Source organism: Uloborus diversus, chromosome 9 (assembly GCF_026930045.1).
Source record: "Uloborus diversus isolate 005 chromosome 9, Udiv.v.3.1, whole genome shotgun sequence".
In the NCBI taxonomy this organism is placed as follows: Eukaryota; Metazoa; Arthropoda; class Arachnida; order Araneae; family Uloboridae; genus Uloborus; species Uloborus diversus.
The window spans coordinates 58,808,250-58,826,196 of record NC_072739.1 but is presented as its reverse complement, the minus strand read 5'-3'; the positions used below and the strand labels follow the sequence as shown (position 1 = coordinate 58,826,196).

At 35.3% G+C, this 17,947-nt stretch overlaps 1 protein-coding gene across 1 annotated transcript; it reads right to left on the bottom strand.

The window, feature by feature from the left end:
- Window positions 1–259: 259 nt before the first annotated feature.
- On the bottom strand, window positions 260–17,838 carry LOC129230241 (speckle-type POZ protein-like B). The gene is made up of 2 exons (XM_054864642.1): window positions 17,829–17,838; window positions 260–1,138 (listed from the first exon to the last, which is right to left on the bottom strand). The coding sequence occupies exons 1-2, from the start codon at window positions 17,836–17,838 to the stop codon at window positions 567–569; spliced, it is 582 nt and encodes a 193-aa protein (XP_054720617.1). The 3' UTR covers window positions 260–566.
- Between the last annotated feature and the right edge of the window lie 109 nt (window positions 17,839–17,947).

The window sequence follows — 17,947 nt, the reverse complement described above, 5'->3', positions numbered from 1 at the left end:
GCGGTTAGATTAAATTTTAAATCTAGATGACGTAAAAGGCTTCAATTTTAAACTTGTGCTCTGTAGATTTCTCTTAAAAGTTAAAGCTGCAGTGGAATATAATTTGTAATAATACCTCCCCCCCCCCAAATAAGATACCATTTACAAGTCTCTAAATTTCCAATAAATTTCCTAGTAACCAATTGAAAAAGATTAATAAAAAAAAGAATGACACAATGTAAAATATGAATTGTTTTACTTCTTCCTCAATTTCTTTGATTTTCTTTTTGATGTTAGATAAAAATAATAAAATTGAATAGAAAACAGAGAATATTCTGCCTTAAAACATTGCTGGGACAAAAACACCTTCATAAATCAACAAGTAATCGTACAGAAAATTACATTTGAGTCTTGATAGTCGGCCCTTGATAACCCGGCCAAATCTAGAAAACTCGGCCACATTCCGGCAGTACCGAAAAGCACAGAACAAAAAATTTTATTCCCGTGCATTCTCACAACCCGGCATTTTTACAAAATCGGTCATTTTTCCAGTTTACATTTAGCCGAATTTTCAGGATACTACCGTATTATTCAGAAAAAATCCATTCAAACATTTTACCACACAAAACTGCTTTGTTGTGAGACATAGCTTTCCAGTTTTTGGTTTTTATAACTTCCTTTCCATTTTTTAATAAGAACGATTTTAATTCTCCTACTAATAATTCATCGTCATAAAGGTCAGCAACATTGGCAATATCGCACACGTTATCAACAGAAATGTTGAGCAGAATTACTTCTCGGCAAAAGTTTCTTAATTCTTTCAAATCATATCGGTCGGCGGCTACATAGAGATTCAGCGCTTCTTCCGTAGATAAGTCGTGAATTTTTCCACAGTAAATGTAGCGTAGCATGTCTCGCATTGTTTCGACTTTCATTTGCTCAATATTAATCGCGTTTTCTCGTTTTTCTTTCATATCGTGCTCAAACGTGGCTGCAAACACCTTCGATCGAGCACTGAGCACCGACTTGTGGGCTTTGAGCTCATCCTTACCCAACTTTAAAGTGACATCTGAGAATTGACCATTGTTGTACAATTCCTCAAAGTCGGAGCATAATGAATTTGATATGTTATCCGGTAACAACAGCTCCTTTCTTTCATCTGAAAAAAAAAATAAATAAATAAATAAAATGAAATAAATTCTAATTTTCGACATCTTGAATTCAAGTTATGTTTTTCTCAATCACGATTGGGTCTTGTGTGTGTATACGTGCGTGTGTGTGAAAGCTTGTGTGCAGACCTTTATGTGTGTAGGTGTGTGTGTGTGTGTTTGTGTATAGGAGTGCGCGCGTGTGTGTGTGTGTGTGTAGGCCCGCGCGCGTGTGTGTGTAGGGCATAGACGCCCAGGAGTGGTGAGGTCACACTCGCGTAGGCTATAGTTTTCCATCTACCTCCTTTTGAAAGCAAAATCTGCTTAAGTTAAGCCTTGAATGAACGCAAACGATTTATAACCATGGTGACGAAAATTTGTCCTCCTAATAAACATTAAAATAACGAAATTAATTTACTCAATTGCAGTCAAAACAAACTCGAACAGTTCCAGACCAGTGGCAGTAGCAGGTATTTATACAGATCTGCTCTTGATTCTAATTGAAAGAGAAATGTCTGAGATATCACTGTGTTTTTTATCCTCAAACTAATTTGGCACAAAGAAAAGTGTTTCAATATATTGAAAGTAAAAGAAGCTTTGGATCCCTAGAAGGATCGTCCTCCTTTTCTCCACGCAGCCACGGGATGTGACTTAACGTCAGCGATGTTCAAAAAGGGTATATCTTGAGCTTTCAAGTTGCTACACGAAAATTTCAAACTGCTTTCTCTGATCTCACAGCTCCGAAATTTCGAGCTTGAACCATCCAGAAAAGGTCATCCAGATTGCGGAAGTGTTGCTGAAACATCTTTTTGGTGGGAGTAACACTTAATTCTCTAGACATGTTATGATACAACCGGCTATAATAATTAAGTAACCAAAACTCCTTCTTCAAAATTTAAAACCCGGCGACTCTTCTACCCACAAGGTCAGTAGCTTAACAGCATCCATGTTGTGTTAATCCAAAAGTGCAACAGTGGCTTAAGAAAAACATGAATCCAATTAAATGGGGATCTGTTATGAAAGGAGGTGGACTGTTCACAACGCTTTCGTCACTTCCGGAAGCTTCCGAAGGAATTCTGCGCTTAATGTTTTGTGACTACAAATAAACAGTAATTATGTGAGTTTGTGATCTAGATGCCAATGAAAACGCAGACCTTTAATGTTTCAAGTTTTGCATGTATTGTTTAGGTGAAACATATAAAAATTCAGTTTCTGTGCACAGTTTCGAAGATGAAGATGATATTAAATGATTATGCTTTTTTACTTCCTTTTACAAAAAAGGAAGTATCGTATTCGCGAAAACATTTTCACTCAAAAATCGGCCTTAATTTCCATTTTGCTCACCCCCGAATGGTTATTGATTTTTTTTTCCAACCCGACCACACGTGGATACATGCCTAAGAACGTATAGACACCCGAAATATCCATTTTGACGATCCCCGAGTTAATTACAACGAGTTTTCTCGTGACGTCCGTATGTACGTATGTATGTGTGTATGTATCTCGCATAACTCAAGAACGGTATGTCCTAGAAAGTTGTAATTTGGTACACAGACTCCAAGTGGGGTCTAGTTGTGCACCTTCTCTCTTGCATTCAAATGTTCAAAAGGGGGCCTTTTACGCCTTTTTGGGGTAAAATCATTGTTAATTGCAATGTAAACCCAAGCGGTGCTATAATTTGGCAAACACTTGGCAATATATCGCCAAGCTTTCGGTCGCCAAGTTTTATCACCAAATTGGCGACGAACTTGGCGGGTTTTTTTTTTAACTGGTTTTAATTTGGCCATATTTAGAGAGTTAACCATTGAATCACATTAAAACTGCCAACATTGGGAAAATTTATCTGTATAAAACGTTTTCTTTGCTTCGGTTCGCAACAGACTTGGAATGAAAGTATTGAAAGTGTTTCTTTGCTCAATCCAGGGCAATATTATCTTTAAATTGGAGTAAAAGGAAGTCATGTGATGCACATATCAGCTCGTTTTTTCTAAATTTTTACTGACCATTTTTATCTTCTCTTTATATATTTTATATATTTTTCAATATATGTCAGATTTTTATATCATTTTTTTTTTACAAAATGAATGATATTCTGCAATTTTTTTTGAAAATTCTTTATAAGGTCACTTTTTTTTCCTTATCAGATTTTCGCATTCCAAAGCTAGAAATAGCAAAATTTTTTTGAGAAATGGAATAAAAGCTGCTTGGTTATTCAATAAATGGAATATACCAATGATTTTTCAGGTTAATATTTTAAAAATAATACCATAAAAATTCCTTCATTTTAGTAGATCTTTTGTTTTGATGCATATTAAGTAGAAAATAAACATTTTAGCTTTTGGTATCAAAACAATTGTTTGTAATTTTTTATTGGTTATTTTAGGGTATATATCGAAATAGTATTACTTTTAGAGCATACAGGTTTTTTAGAACTAAAAAATCTTCATTTTTGACCAAGTTATGAGGAAGGCAAAAGTACTAGGCGGCCATCTTTGATCGCCAATTCGGATGGAAGCTCACGTGCAAACTTAGGCGACTTTTTAGGATTTACTCTACATGCTATGAGGAACTAATTCTGAAAATATTTCTCAATTATAAATTTGTGGTGCAAAAAATCCTAAATTTACTGAGTTAATCTTAGGGGCTGTCCATAAATGATGTCACGGCTTGAGGGGGGAGGGGGGTTCATGAAACTGTGACAGTTTGCGACAAGGGAGAGAGAGGTGGTGACAAGGAATGTGACAGCATGCCCTTTCTTTTAGGGCTTGCTACAGGCTTGCCAAATTTCTGAAATGTTCAACCGGGACACCGGAATCCTCCTCCCCCCACCCAACGTCGCGAGTATTCAAAAGGGTACACACCCCTGGCTGGCTTTTAGAGTATTTTATATGCCAGTTCATTACTAATTGTGAACTTAAATCAAGGGTAATAAGAAACGACCCGCAATCAAGGGTAATTAGGATTTAACAAATTTTACTTCTTGCATGTTAATATTTGAAAGTTATTTTAGCAAGAAAAAAACACCTTGAATGAGAAAAAAAAAGAACAATACTTATACATATATTTTCATTGACAAGGACTTTTTTTAGATTTTTTTTTTTTTTTTGGCTTTAATCTTGCTGCAAAAATCCTCAGCTGCTATTCCGATATTAGTTTTTAAAGTCAATGTTACGAATCACAAAGTAATTAACCTAGATAATCCTTCCCAGTTGATTATCTAGGTTAATTAATTTGTCCCAGTTGATTAGACTTTTTTGGTCATCTGTAAATCAAATTTATCTTTTACCGGGACATGAAGTAAACCGGTAGCACATCGGGATTTTGTCTAAAAACCAGGACTGTCCCGGCCAAACCAGGACGGTCATTCCAAGCTCGTCAGCTTGCGAGATCGAGATTTTCGCTCATGTGATCTATTGTGATATAGAAATCTATTATCGTGATCTATTGTGACATTTCTACGTCACAATAGATCACGTGAGCAAAAATCTCGATCTCGCAAGTTAACGAGCTTGGAATGACTGCCCAGGATGTCTGGCAAGCTATCTATAAACCTTCCCAGGTAACCCAAGCAAATTGTAAATTTCAACAAAATTGTTCCGGTAGTTGCTGTTATACATATACAAGGTACTTCAGAACTCTTGGGATAATCTTTAAGGGGTGATAGTTTATACACAATGAGGGAAAAAATATAATGTCAAAAATAAGGGTCCCAATCGGCTTCCGAAGGCGATAGGTGCCATTAAAGTTTAGGGTTCATAAAAAAACCCGAAAAATTGGTCGATTCGTTTGCGATTTTCGCTAAAATTATACTTTTTTCAGTACTTTCTTGAAAATTCATTTTGAAGATATAGTTTTAAAATGCCGATAGAGGGCGCTTTAGACTTTGGAGTGACGAACCACTATTTTTTACATCTATTTTTGAACCTCATTAGAGTTTTACTTTCTTCTATATCTAATATATAGAAGAAAGTATTGGATTCGTGCAAATCTTTGAATTTTGACGGATTTGAATGTTTTGAGATGTGCTGAGTCCATTTCGACCATTTTTGGAAAATGTCCGTGTGGTTGTCACGTATCTGTGTGATCTGTTTTTTGTGGCGGCTCTACAGCAAAAATTTCCACATTAAATCGAACGAAAATCGGTACTTATATGTGCCCCTATGTGAACTTGGTTTTTGGCGCGAATTCCTACAAGGAGGGTGGAGCAATGGGCCATTTCTTGAGTTATGCGTGCCTGCTATTCCCCAAGAAGTAATGGCGGAATCAAACAAAATTTGGTTCATTTGTTGCCTCTAACAGGTACAGATGCTGATTCAATTTTGGTGTCAATAGCTCAAACGGGGGTTGAGCTATAGAACGTTTTTTGTCGTCAATGGTGATTGCTGTATCTCAAGAAATAACGAACGGAAGCAAACAAAAATTTATCAACAAGTAGCCATTAGAGCTGATTCTACTTTAGTGTCAATAGCTGAAACGGGGGTGACGCAATCGAACGTTCTTTTTTTTTCATTGTGAGTGCCATATCTCAAGAAGTAATGCTACGTTCTAGATGAAATTTGGAATAAACGTTAATCTATATGTAAACAGGCGTTGGTTCAATTTTGGCGCCAATCGCTCCCTGGGGGGCTGATTTTTTTTTTATTTGTGTGAATAAAAATAATTGCAACAATAAGAAAGATAACTCGTAATAGACTGTCGGCTGCGTATTTCGCGTGATTTTAATGGAGTGGTTTCCTTCAGTCAAAAGTACTACTTTTAGTCATTGAAATGGATAGATATGAGCAAAATAAATAAATAAATAATATAAAATAAATAAATAAAAATAAAAATAAATAAATAAAATAAAATAACATGGGCCGAGAAAATACTTTCATTTTCCCAACAGTTTTTTTTTAATTAATTTTTTGAAAATGTCCGATTTTTCAAACAAGGCGTGATCTTATGACATCACAAATGATGCACTTTGCCACATTTTTGTACCATGTTTCCGCGTTATGATAATGAAGAAGCGAATAAAATATTGTGCTCTACGCTTGCTATCAACCATATCGTTGCCAATACACGTGAGTAAAGACGCGAATTAAATATTTTGCACTGTGAATGGCAACACTGAATGGCGTTTCATCATTTGTGATGTCATTGGCAGAAGCTGTAAACAATAAAAGCGCTCCGATTTGAGTATTTTTTTAAAAATATTAAACTTAAACAAAGTATTTTAAAAATGGTCAGATCCTATGTTTTTAAGCATGCTCTTTCAGAAAAAAATACTTTTAAAATTTTAGAAACGACCCCATTGTTGGAAAATGACCACAAAATCGCGATGATTTAAACTTTTTAACTGTTGCCATCTTGTGTTTGTTAACAAATAAATGTGTGCAATTATTTTAAGCAAAGCTTTTAAAATAATTTTCAATTTTCATTCTTTGCTTTGCTTTTGAGATAAATCGGGAATTGGGATGGTCGTCAAGTTTTGGCGTGTGTAATGTTGTTTCTGGTTAGGAATATTGCTTCCTCGTAAAGCATGGGGAGAGATCAGAATTGTAAGAAAGATATAGAAGAAAGTTTCATGATGGGCACAACATACTAGTTTCTAATGCTTGGACTTAAACTTAAATTTTCAGCCTCCTCTAGCAGCTATACAAGACAAAACATGGTGTGGTTATGGAGTGAAATAGGTTACCTATGACCACTGGGACTAAATCAGGATTCATCGTTAAAGATAACATACCTCATTTCTGTCACAACCCAGCTAATTAAGTGCAGCGAAAATCCAATCCATCGCAATGGATGCCGGTTTGAGGTACCAGCGTCTTTCAGGATTTTTTTTTCTTGATACCATTAGATTCTTGGAAGGTGTTAAACGGCATGGAACTAATGTTAGCGACATTGTTGATACGGTAGTGACCGCTATTATGATGTGCGATTTTCGCGCTCATTTCTTTTGCTAGAATGCTTTTACCGACTCCAGTGAGTGATTCATTTTATTTTTACTTACACTAAGCTACTACCATATCCCTCCGACCAAGGTGGTAGCAGATACGCGCGTATAATGAACCTGCTTCTCTGAGACCTACTGCACGTCCCTTTAAAAAGTCCAACAATTGTCCGTACGCCTCTAAAAAGTCATACTAGTCACAATAGCGTCCTTAAAACCGGAGTTTTGTTTTGAAGTGCCATTTGATGCATGCTTTCACGCTTTCAATCGTAGCTATCTGCGCATCTTACCATTCGTCACTAGTGACGAAATTTAAATCTTCTCTTACTAAACTACACTCCGTCCGAGTTTGTTGGTTGCAGCTCAATTTATTCTTCATGCCTACAGTTTTTTGTGACAAAGTTTATTTCAACCTTTGAAGACAGTTCAGTTTTTGCTGCTTGATTACTCCCAACAATTCAAATTTTGAGCTCAAAATTTAAGTTTAAGTCCAAGCATTAGAAAACATTTAATGAGATTCAAAAAATACCGGTAAAAAATAGTTGTTCGTTACTCCAAAAATCTAAAGCGCCCTCTATCGGCATATTTTAAACTAGGTGAAAGTATGGTAAAACCGGGAAGTCGGGAGCAAACTGGGTACTCGCTTTTAGCCTCTGTCAGGGCTGCAATCGCGTGGACAAGACAGGAACTACCTTCCACCTTTATGAAGAAGCAGCGGCCATTAAATTAGAATTTAATAGACTCGCTTCTTTCGTTCCTGTGAAAAAAAGTCTGTTTGAGTGGTTTTTGCTTAAAACTTTTGAACAAAACTAAACCGGTTAACCCAAGTCCCTGTTTCTACAATAGTAAAGGTATGTAGCTCTATTTGTACAACATTTAATTACCTTCGTCATCATTCTAAATAACTGTCTGTAGCGTTCTATATAGTCATTATGACGGCATTTTTTATGAAAGTTGTACGTGCGGGGCAAAACCGGGTCCAGCCGGCTTTTTATTGTTTTTTTTTTCTCTTAAAAACCGTAAAAATGGGACTTGCTTGTTTATATTTCACCCAAAAGCGGGTAAAAAATCTTTTAAATGATTTGATACCTTACTTATGAAGTTTGATTACGGATTAAGAAAATTATTGCGCATTCTTACAAAAAAAAATAATAAGAAGAAGAAGAAATAAAATATATGACGTACAGCAGCAGTTAAAATGTTAAATTTAACTCGGAAAACCAAATAGATAAATCATAAAGAAGAGTAGAATTTACCTTCGTAATGTTCCGTTTTTTTCTCCAAAAACCGTCAAGTCGCATTTGATAGTAAATTTGCCATTGCTTAAAAATCTTGACTTCTTCTTCCGTACCTCTTCTGTGGACATTAAAAAACCAAACTGCGGAACAAATCTGATATACCCCCCTCTTGGCGACTTTTTCCTGTTGGCGCCAAAAAAGCGTCGCCAAGAAAACTATGTATGACGTCATATGTCATACATCGTTCTTAGCGATGCTTTTTTAGCGCCAACAGGAAAAATTCAAATTATGTCATTAATTATTTAATGAAATTAATGCATTAATTTTTTTCCGTTGTTTCTCCGGGATACGAGCCCTCGGTCTCATAGTACTTTCGTAATGAGACCTCGGCTCGCCGGCCCTGCCTCGGTCTCATTACGAAAGTACTATGAGACCTCGGGCTCGCTAGGACCTCGCTGCCGCTCGGTCCGTTATCCCTCCGACTTTTAATATACATCACAGTCGGATATAAGTCACAGATCTCCTCCGTTCAGTATACAATAAAGTCACAGATTTTATGTGAAATTAACACCATTTTTGTGCTACAAAAATGCCAACCAGACCAAAATACAAACTACCAGAAACACACTAAAAACACAATAATTCAAAATATGTTCACTTACCTTTTTTACTTTTCTTTTACTTCCTCACGTGAGGCAGTGCACATATGTTCCGCTCTTAGGGAAATTATCCCATTTTTTATTATCATTACTTTACAAAAATATTTAAATTATGTTTGTTTTGACAAAAAAAATTCCAAAAAAAACAACCTTATTTTACTTGTATTTTGTACTCCACCCAATTAATTTCGCGAATTATTTCCAAAAACTTTACAAACATATCCTCATTTTTGTATTCACAATTTTTCATTCAAAAATTTCAATTGATACATTTGGACAACATCACAAACCGAACTCATAATTAAAATAGAAAATTCAACTAAATTAACATTAAAAAACAACAAGAAAAAGAATACTCTAAAATAAAGTTTGAATTGAAACTTTATTTTAGAGTATTCAACTTAAAATCTCCCTAAGAGCGGAACATACGAGCACCTACCTCCTACCACAGAGACACGTGAAAAAAGACAGACTTCGAGAAACTACTTTCCAGCGTTCAAGTTGCAAAACCAGGGTTGCCAAGTTATCGCCTTATTGGCGATTTTCGTATCGAGCGAAAAATTAAAATCTCGCCAAGAGGGGGGCATATCAGAGGAGAGCCCAAACTGCTTATCATTTGTGAAATAATTCTTTTCAAATTCATGAATTACATCCAGTTCTCCGTTGCAAGGTACAGTGAATTTTGCAGAAACTACATGCTGTTTAGTCATGGGACTGTTTTTCTGCAGATAAATAGATATACCACCAATTGTAACACCATCTCCATCATAATTAGGTTCAACGGCCACTGACCAAAAAGCATCAGAACACCGGAACTCTCGACTTGTTATGAATTCTTCGGGTTTACACGCTCTGTTCTTAAAATTCGATATTTTCCAAGTAACAGAAGCATGGTACAACTTCTGCATTACCACATTCCGTTTTTCTATGGAAAGCTTCACATCAAATGAATCAGCCATGTCTCAAAACACACTAATACGTATTATTTTTTGTTAAACGCTCTGTTAGTAATAGATGCAGTATTTTAAATATTGTCAAAGTGTTATAAGGCGCTTTGAAGGAACGAAAACGATACTTTCAACATACATTTGATAAGCCTGATTACCTTCCCAGTTGAGCTCAAAGATACGAAACGCATAGATAACGTAAATCGGACAATAATGACAGAGGAAAAATAGATAATTATGAGTACCTAATGAGAATTTTTAATTTTCACTTTTAGTTCATCCAGAACTGTTCGAGTCTATTTTTCTCATCCCAAAATAAACTATTTTCGTGAGATTAGGTACTAACTAATGGCAAATGCTCCCCGTATATTGCTTTCTAGATTACATTTTAGTGAAAGTAAGAAAGAAAATAAAAAGAAAAAGAAGTGAAAGAAAACTTAATAGATCGTAAAAGTGTCCCCCAAAATAAAGACAAATACAGTCGATTCGCGATAACTCGAAGTTAGATAACTCGAATATCACTATAACTTGAAGTTTTTATCAAGTCCCGATCCCTTGGTTTTTAATTCCATGTTAATTATTTTCAATATCTAGAAGTTACATTCCTCTAAGTCGAAGCTTTTCCAAAGATGAATAGAAATTTATTTTGAAAGAACGAATATATATATATATATATATATATATATATATGTGTGTGTGTGTGTGTGTGTGTGTTCAAGTGACAATGAGAGAAAAGTTAATTCACCTTCACATGTAATTCCTGCACATTTGACCTCTAAAAGAAGGAGAAAACCTGTTCAGTCTATCTGCGATAAAGGAGTTACAAGTGCGAAAATGAGTATAGCTTGTTTTCTTTTGTTGTACTGTACTGTTTACATTTAGACATGTTGTTGAACTACGAATCTGCTTAAAAGCAGATCGTAAGCGGCCAAGTTGCCAAGTCAACTTATTGTACCTTTATTCAAAGGCTGACCGTTCCCCTTCATTCTTTAGTTCAATCATTTGCTAATAAGTTCCCGAGAGAGAGTTTTCTTTAGATGTCTAAGCGAAAGCTAAAAACCTTGGATTTAGAAAGTAAAGTAAATCTTATTTATAACATTGAAATTAATCCAACAATCAACTAGTATGTTGTGGCCATCACGAAACTTTCTTCTATATTTTTCTTTTTTTTTTTTCCTGATCCCTCCCCATGCTTGACGAGGAAGCAATATTCCCAACAAAAACAAAATGACACATGCAAAAACTTGACGACTATCCCAATGTCTGAATTATTGCAAAAGCAAAGCAAAGAGCGAAAATTGAAAGTTATTTTAAAAGCCTTGCTTGAATGAATTACAAATATTTTATTTGTTAACAAACATAAGATGGCAACAGTTCAAAATTTTAAATCATTGAGATAATATTTCCTATCATTTCCATACAATTAAAATCACGAGAAATACGCAGACGACAATCTATTACGATTTATCTTTCTTATTGTTGCATTAATAAAAATATTTTTATTCGCAAAAAAAAAAAAAAAAAAAAATCAACACCTCTTGGAGCGATCGGCGTCAAAATAGAACCAAAGCCTGTTTACATATGGATTCACATATATTCCAAATTTCAACCAGAACGTAGCATTACTTCTTGAGATAGGGCACTCAAAATGGAAAAAAAGAACGGGTGATTGCGCTACCCCCCTTTTAGCTGTTGACACAAAAATAAAATCAGTTCTTATACCCACTAAGGGCTACTTGCCGATAAATTTTTCTTTCATTCCGTTCATTATTTCTTGAGATACAGCAGTCACAATTGACGACAACAAACGTTCTACAGCTCAACCCCCGTTTGAGTTATTGACACCAAAATTGAATCAGCACCTGTTCCTGTTAATACCAACATATGGACCAAATTTTGTTTGATTTCGCCAGTAACTTCCTGAGGAATAGCAAGCACGCTTAACTCGAAAAACGTCCCATTGCTCCACCCCCCTTGGAGGAATTCGCTCCAAAAACTAATGGGCACAAGTTCACATAGGGGCACATATGTGTACTAAATTTCGTTCGATTTCATGCGGTAGTTTTTGTTGTAGAGCGGCCACAAAAAACTGGTCACACACAGACGTGACACACAGGGGCGGCATTTCAGCATTTCGTTTGGGGGGTCGAGTTTCTTGAACATGAATTTCCTCAGTACGGAATAAAATACATACTGGTTAACAAGAAGTCAAGAAGTGATAATAAAATGGTTTTAATGTTAGGAATAATTATTTTTGTTAAGAACAATTAACATTTTTGCGACCGAAACTTTCAATTTATTTTGTAATAAGTTATCTCACAAAATATATCTCGGTACTAGTTTTTATTTTTAATTAAGTTTTTATCTGCAACTTTTGGAGTCAGAAAGAACAGAAAATTTTATAACTATATTTAATGAATATTCAATGATTTGCTTTATTGCCAGTACAGCTAAAGATGATGGTCTTGCTTACCTCATTGCGCTTCGAAGGCAATTCTCTAACCTCTTGAGATACAGAAGTTAAAATTGGTTGACTTTCAGTTCTCCTACAACTTTCTGGTTGTTTGCTGAGTTTTTTACACTGATGAAGAGGCTCCATTATTGTGGCCTTGAAAAAGCTATATGCTGTATTTTCGTGTTAATTTGTGTTTTATTTACGTTGGTTTTTCAATTTAATCACAAAAGTCATCTTTCAAATGACTGACCTGATTGAAAGTCAAAAACCAATGGGAGCAAGAAAGTTATGTCAAAAAGCACATTCCCTTCAGATTCTTCTCTTGAAAACAATCAAGAAAGCTTTTTAAATTGGGCTAATATTTGTTTAGCGCCATTAAAAAGTAGTGATATGCCGGATCGTTAAAAAAGTAGGTTCGCGGATACGGATACGGATCATTAGTGTCAAGATCCGCGGATACGGATCTCAAAAATTTTTTTTACCCAATTCAACTATCCAAGTGTAAAATTTGTTACGGAAGGTATTCCCGTCAGAATAATGGCAGTTTCTTCAAAAAATGTCAACCGTGGCAAAAATATAATCATGACAATGATTTACTCTTTAAAGAAATCTCTGTTAGAATTGAGGGAGAGTTGGAAGGAATGGGTTAGCTCTGCATTAATGCTTAGATGGAATGAGAAAAATTATTTCTAGCTTACTCGGTAGATGTAGGATACAGGACCAAGAGTGTAAAGCTGCTACTGGACAGGCTAGAAAATTGACCCATTCAACCGAACTTCTCCAACCTACGAAATACAGAGGCGGGAACACCTTTACAAACAGTAAATAGAGAATTTAGTCTCACTTTTTTTAAAGATGCCAAGAAAAACGAAAATGAAGAATAAGAGATACCCCAAATCAATAACAAAAACTAATATTAAATTAAAAATTAAAAAAACAAAACATGTCCCAGAGAGCCGACCTCATATTAAGATGAATTTCGCCGATCAGAACACACATTTGTTAACAAATATGAACTGACAGAAGGTAAAAATTTTAAATCATTCAGCTTTTTCTCCTTATCTTCCGACTATGAAATCGCTACCAATCACGCGTATAAAGGCTTAGATTTGCACTTAAAATTTACTTAACAAGATTATAGCTCCTGCTGCATATAAGTTGAAAGTTTCAAATAAATATCAAACGCAGAAAACTTCGTTCTTTCAATTAGGGTCAACATTTTTAACGTACGGGTAAATTTTTACAACCATAATTGTGAAAAACGTTAAATCGGTCTTTAATTAATATCTCCGGTAATTTAAGTTCTACAAAAACGGGGCCAAGCTAAGAAAACTTTCGATCAAGTCACCTTTTAAACGAAATATGAACTATCAAAATCGGTTCCACTGTTTAGGAGCTACGATGCCACAAAAAGACACACTGATACACACTTTAAAAAGTTATTTCCCATTCCCTTTTGCAACGGGGGGGGGGGGGTACAAATTGGCTTCTGAAATGATACCTTATAATTTATATAGGGAATAAAACCTACTTTAAACGGAATTTAAGAGTCTTTTATACAAATATTTAAAAAATTTTAGAATAGAAAAGATCCGTTTAAGATCCGGCAAAAAAGTAACGGATACGGATACAGATCTTTATTTTCCCTCGGATATCCGCGGATACGGATACGGATATCCGGAACATCACTATTAAAAAGTATAGTCGCATTTCACAAAACAATTCCTCTTCCCTTATGCTATAAATTTTACTTTTAGTGTAATAGTTTCTTTTTCGTTTTCTGTAATCGACTTACGTAATATTGAACTTAAGACCAATAATAAATATATCTCATCATATCCTGTCTCAATTTCTTGAGAAACTGAATTGATCATTTTATTCAAAATATTGATTTAATATTTTGACTAAAACTTCATGTGGGTTTTGTCACCTCTTCTACACTGGCATACAGTAAAAACTATTATGGAAAGTTCTGTCACCAAGTTCCACACCAGATTCAAGTATGCATTAGTGCGAAAATTACCAAGAGTTTGAGTTGTCAATCCAAGAATTAAGATTAGCGGATTGAAATTTTCATGATAGAGTGTAGCATTGTTCAAAAAATGCTCCGCAGTATTAATGAAGTAAACAAAAATTCGAACAAGTCATACATATTAAAATGACATCAGATTTTCTATCAATGAAAAGGTCGCTTTCCAGTAGGTCTTCCAGGGGGGTATAGATTTAACACTTGAAGACCATCTTGTGTCACTCAGAGATTGTCAAGTAAAGATCCTCAAGATATTCTTTTGTCGATGTGAAAGTGTTTTTTGAAGTGGAATGTTTTTCAAAAATAGCACATCTTAGCAAAACGTTTCCATGAAAGCATGTAATATATCGAGTTGCTAAAATGTGTTTCTAGTACAAGGCATCAATGAACACTTACCAGCTAAACATTAAGTTATAATATGAGAATAAAAATTTATGAAAAATGACATGGAGTTTACGAGTAAAAATTGTGCATTCGCAACACTGTACGGGCATCTCATACAAGATGCACCATCATAACATAGAGTACATAATTTTGAAATATTCAACCCATATGAAGAGATTACTTCTTTAGTTAAGGCAAACAATTATTCTCCATCAGATTTTTCTGTTCTGAAAATGCAGGCAAATGATTTTCTAAGTTATCTAAATTGAATTTACCCATTTTTTATTATTCTTAGTGAAAAATTTGGGGTTGCAACCGCCCCCTCTCGCACCCCCTATTTGCCGCCCCTGGTGACACACATACATACACACACACACACACACACACACATACATACATACACACACACAGACAGACAGACATTTTCCAAAAATGGTCGAAATGGACTCAGCACACCTCAAAACGTTCGAATCCGTCAAAATTCGAAATTCGAAAATTTGCACGAATCCAATACTTTCTTCTATATATTAGATATAGAAGAAAGTAAAAAGAAAGATAATGCATTGAAATATGGCTCCAAATACTCTGTCAACGATATTAAAAGAGAAACTTCAAAAGCGGTACAAATCTATGAATCCGAGTTTGAAACGAATGAAGATCTGCACCTTTTCTGAAGTAGAATCAGCTCTATTCAAGTGGTTCTAGCAGTATCGAGTTCCAGTGAGACCATGCCATTCCTATAAGTAGATGGTTGCGTGTAAAACAACGAATTTTGCTATACAGTAAAACCTGTGAAGTTGACCACCCTTGTAAGTGACTACCTGTCTAAGTTGACCGCTTTTTTCAAGCACGGAATTAGCCATTATCGTATTTAATCAACCTTTGTAAGTTGACCACCTTTTTAAGTTGACCACTAAAGTAGTGCACCGCAAGTGGTCAACTTACACAGGTTTCACTGTATTATTGAACAGAGAAAATTTCCACGCCAATGGTGGATGGCTGGAGAAGTTCAAGACCAGATACAACTTTGTCTTTAGAACTCTTCACGGAGAAACTGCATATTGTGCTTAAAAACATTTAATTTCTGTAATTTTGTCTGTTATATAAGCACATATTGATTAAAATATTCGATGGTTTTTAATATTAAAATGTCGAAAACCAAAACTAGCGGTAAATCAAACTTTGGATAAGTCAAATTTTTTCGTCGGTTCTTTTAGATTCGAGTTATCGATAATTGACTATATTAAATAATTAATTAATGTTAAAAAATGGAAGGGCTAAGTTTTGAGATCGAAACCTATGTGACTGTCGGTCTGTCTGTCTGCTCACTCCACGCCTCTAATTTTTGAAGAAATAATTTGATTTGAACAAACCTGTTTTTATTCAAAAGATCTAGGCCAGCATATTAAGCAGCAGAGCTAAATTCCAGAAAGGATACTTCCCGCCGAGCATCATATTTTTTTAAATTAAAAGACTTTAATAAAAAAGCTTTTGACAGCTTATACAATATCGCCTCTTCGAGCAGAGTTCTCGCCAGCATCTTTCTGAGAGGGGGTTCTAAGAAAATGAAACATAACTCACAATCATACATCTTTATTGAACCAATGGTTCTCAACCTGGGAGGCGCGCCCCCTAGAAAGGCGTAGAAAAATTAGAGGACCCCTTGTAGGTGAGCACCCATGCGTAAATATATAGCAAAAACAAAGTATAAAAGTAAGACTAACTATAATTTACTCAACTTTGAGGTTAGATGTTTATATTTTTGACATTATTACCGTTTTTGACGTTTTTAAAGCAGTTTTTATTCACATATGTCTGTTAATCTGCTTTTGTAGCATTAGAAAGCAAACAGTCCAAGTATCGATAGACATTAAAAGTGAGACAAGGTGCGAGTTTTTGACAAGTTGTAACCTAATATTCAAAAACTTGTCAAGAACAAACAGTGGTAATCCTATTGATGGTATAATATGCCAACTTTACCTAGGTCCTAGATTGCTTCCAATTTATTTGTACCTCTTCAATTTCCTGTGCTCTAATAAGAATATGTTCCAAACAAATTATGTGTTGTAATTACGAATTTTGTTTACGAAATTATCTATACATTTTTTAAATAAATTCAATTCTAATTGTACACTTCTACTGACTATATATGGTGGGCTCATGGAGGAGGGGAGGAGGGGGAGCGTGAGTTCACATCAGTGATCAAAGCGGGGCGCAGAGCCTGAAAGATTGGGAACTCTGTATTAAACAATTTAAAGCATTTTGTTTAAAGCTGATTGTTTAATCTGAATATACCTTGCCTCGCGTTCAATCTTCGAGTTGAACCGAACCATTGCTTCGGTCACTCGTTTGGTCTGCTAATTCTATATTAGCTACCAGTTTGTTTCGCACTCTTGGCTTCCTTTGAGATTTTCCACCTCCAGCTCAGTCACTTTTCTATGCCGGGCTGATGAGTGCTAATAAGCACGAAACTGCAGTCCTCGGCTGGAAATGACTGAGCTGACGGTGTATTTCATGCATTTTGTTTTAGTGTGACATCAATATTGACCTCGACTGAGGTTGTCGTAACACGTAAATAATTTTCCAAATGAACATCAATACTTCGTGTTCTCAGCCTCAGCTATGATTAAAAAACTTTTCACATGTGTGGAGGCATTTGTGGAGGAGAATGGAATGGGAGCTCTCCCCCAGAACAGTTTCGAAATTTTAGACATAAAAAGGCAAATTTAGGTTACCTTTGGTCTCGTGAGCAGTAGGTATACTCAGAGGCTAGCAGCATAGTACAAGTGTCTAAATTTGGCATTAAGAAATGATGTAAATGACGGCAAAGTTTTAAGAATAAAATAGTTCTGTTTCCAGAAGAGGGTTGTAATTTATCTCCCAATTAAACACCTAAATTTCATTTGAGATAAAACTCATGTGTTAAATTTTGCTATTTTCTCATAATATTTTCTTTGCTTTTTTTCTTTTAAAAATAATTCCTACACTCACAAGGTCTTTTTTTTTGGCGGGGAGAGGGGGAGGTCATGGCCCTTAGGGCCCCTTATAGCTCACCCTGCCCCATTATCCTCCTCTTGTATCCACCCCTGGTCAGTGATCAGAGATTCAACTTCAAATTCTTCAGTGAAGGAATATTCTATGACTATTGATTTAACTTGAGGTTGTTGAGGCGA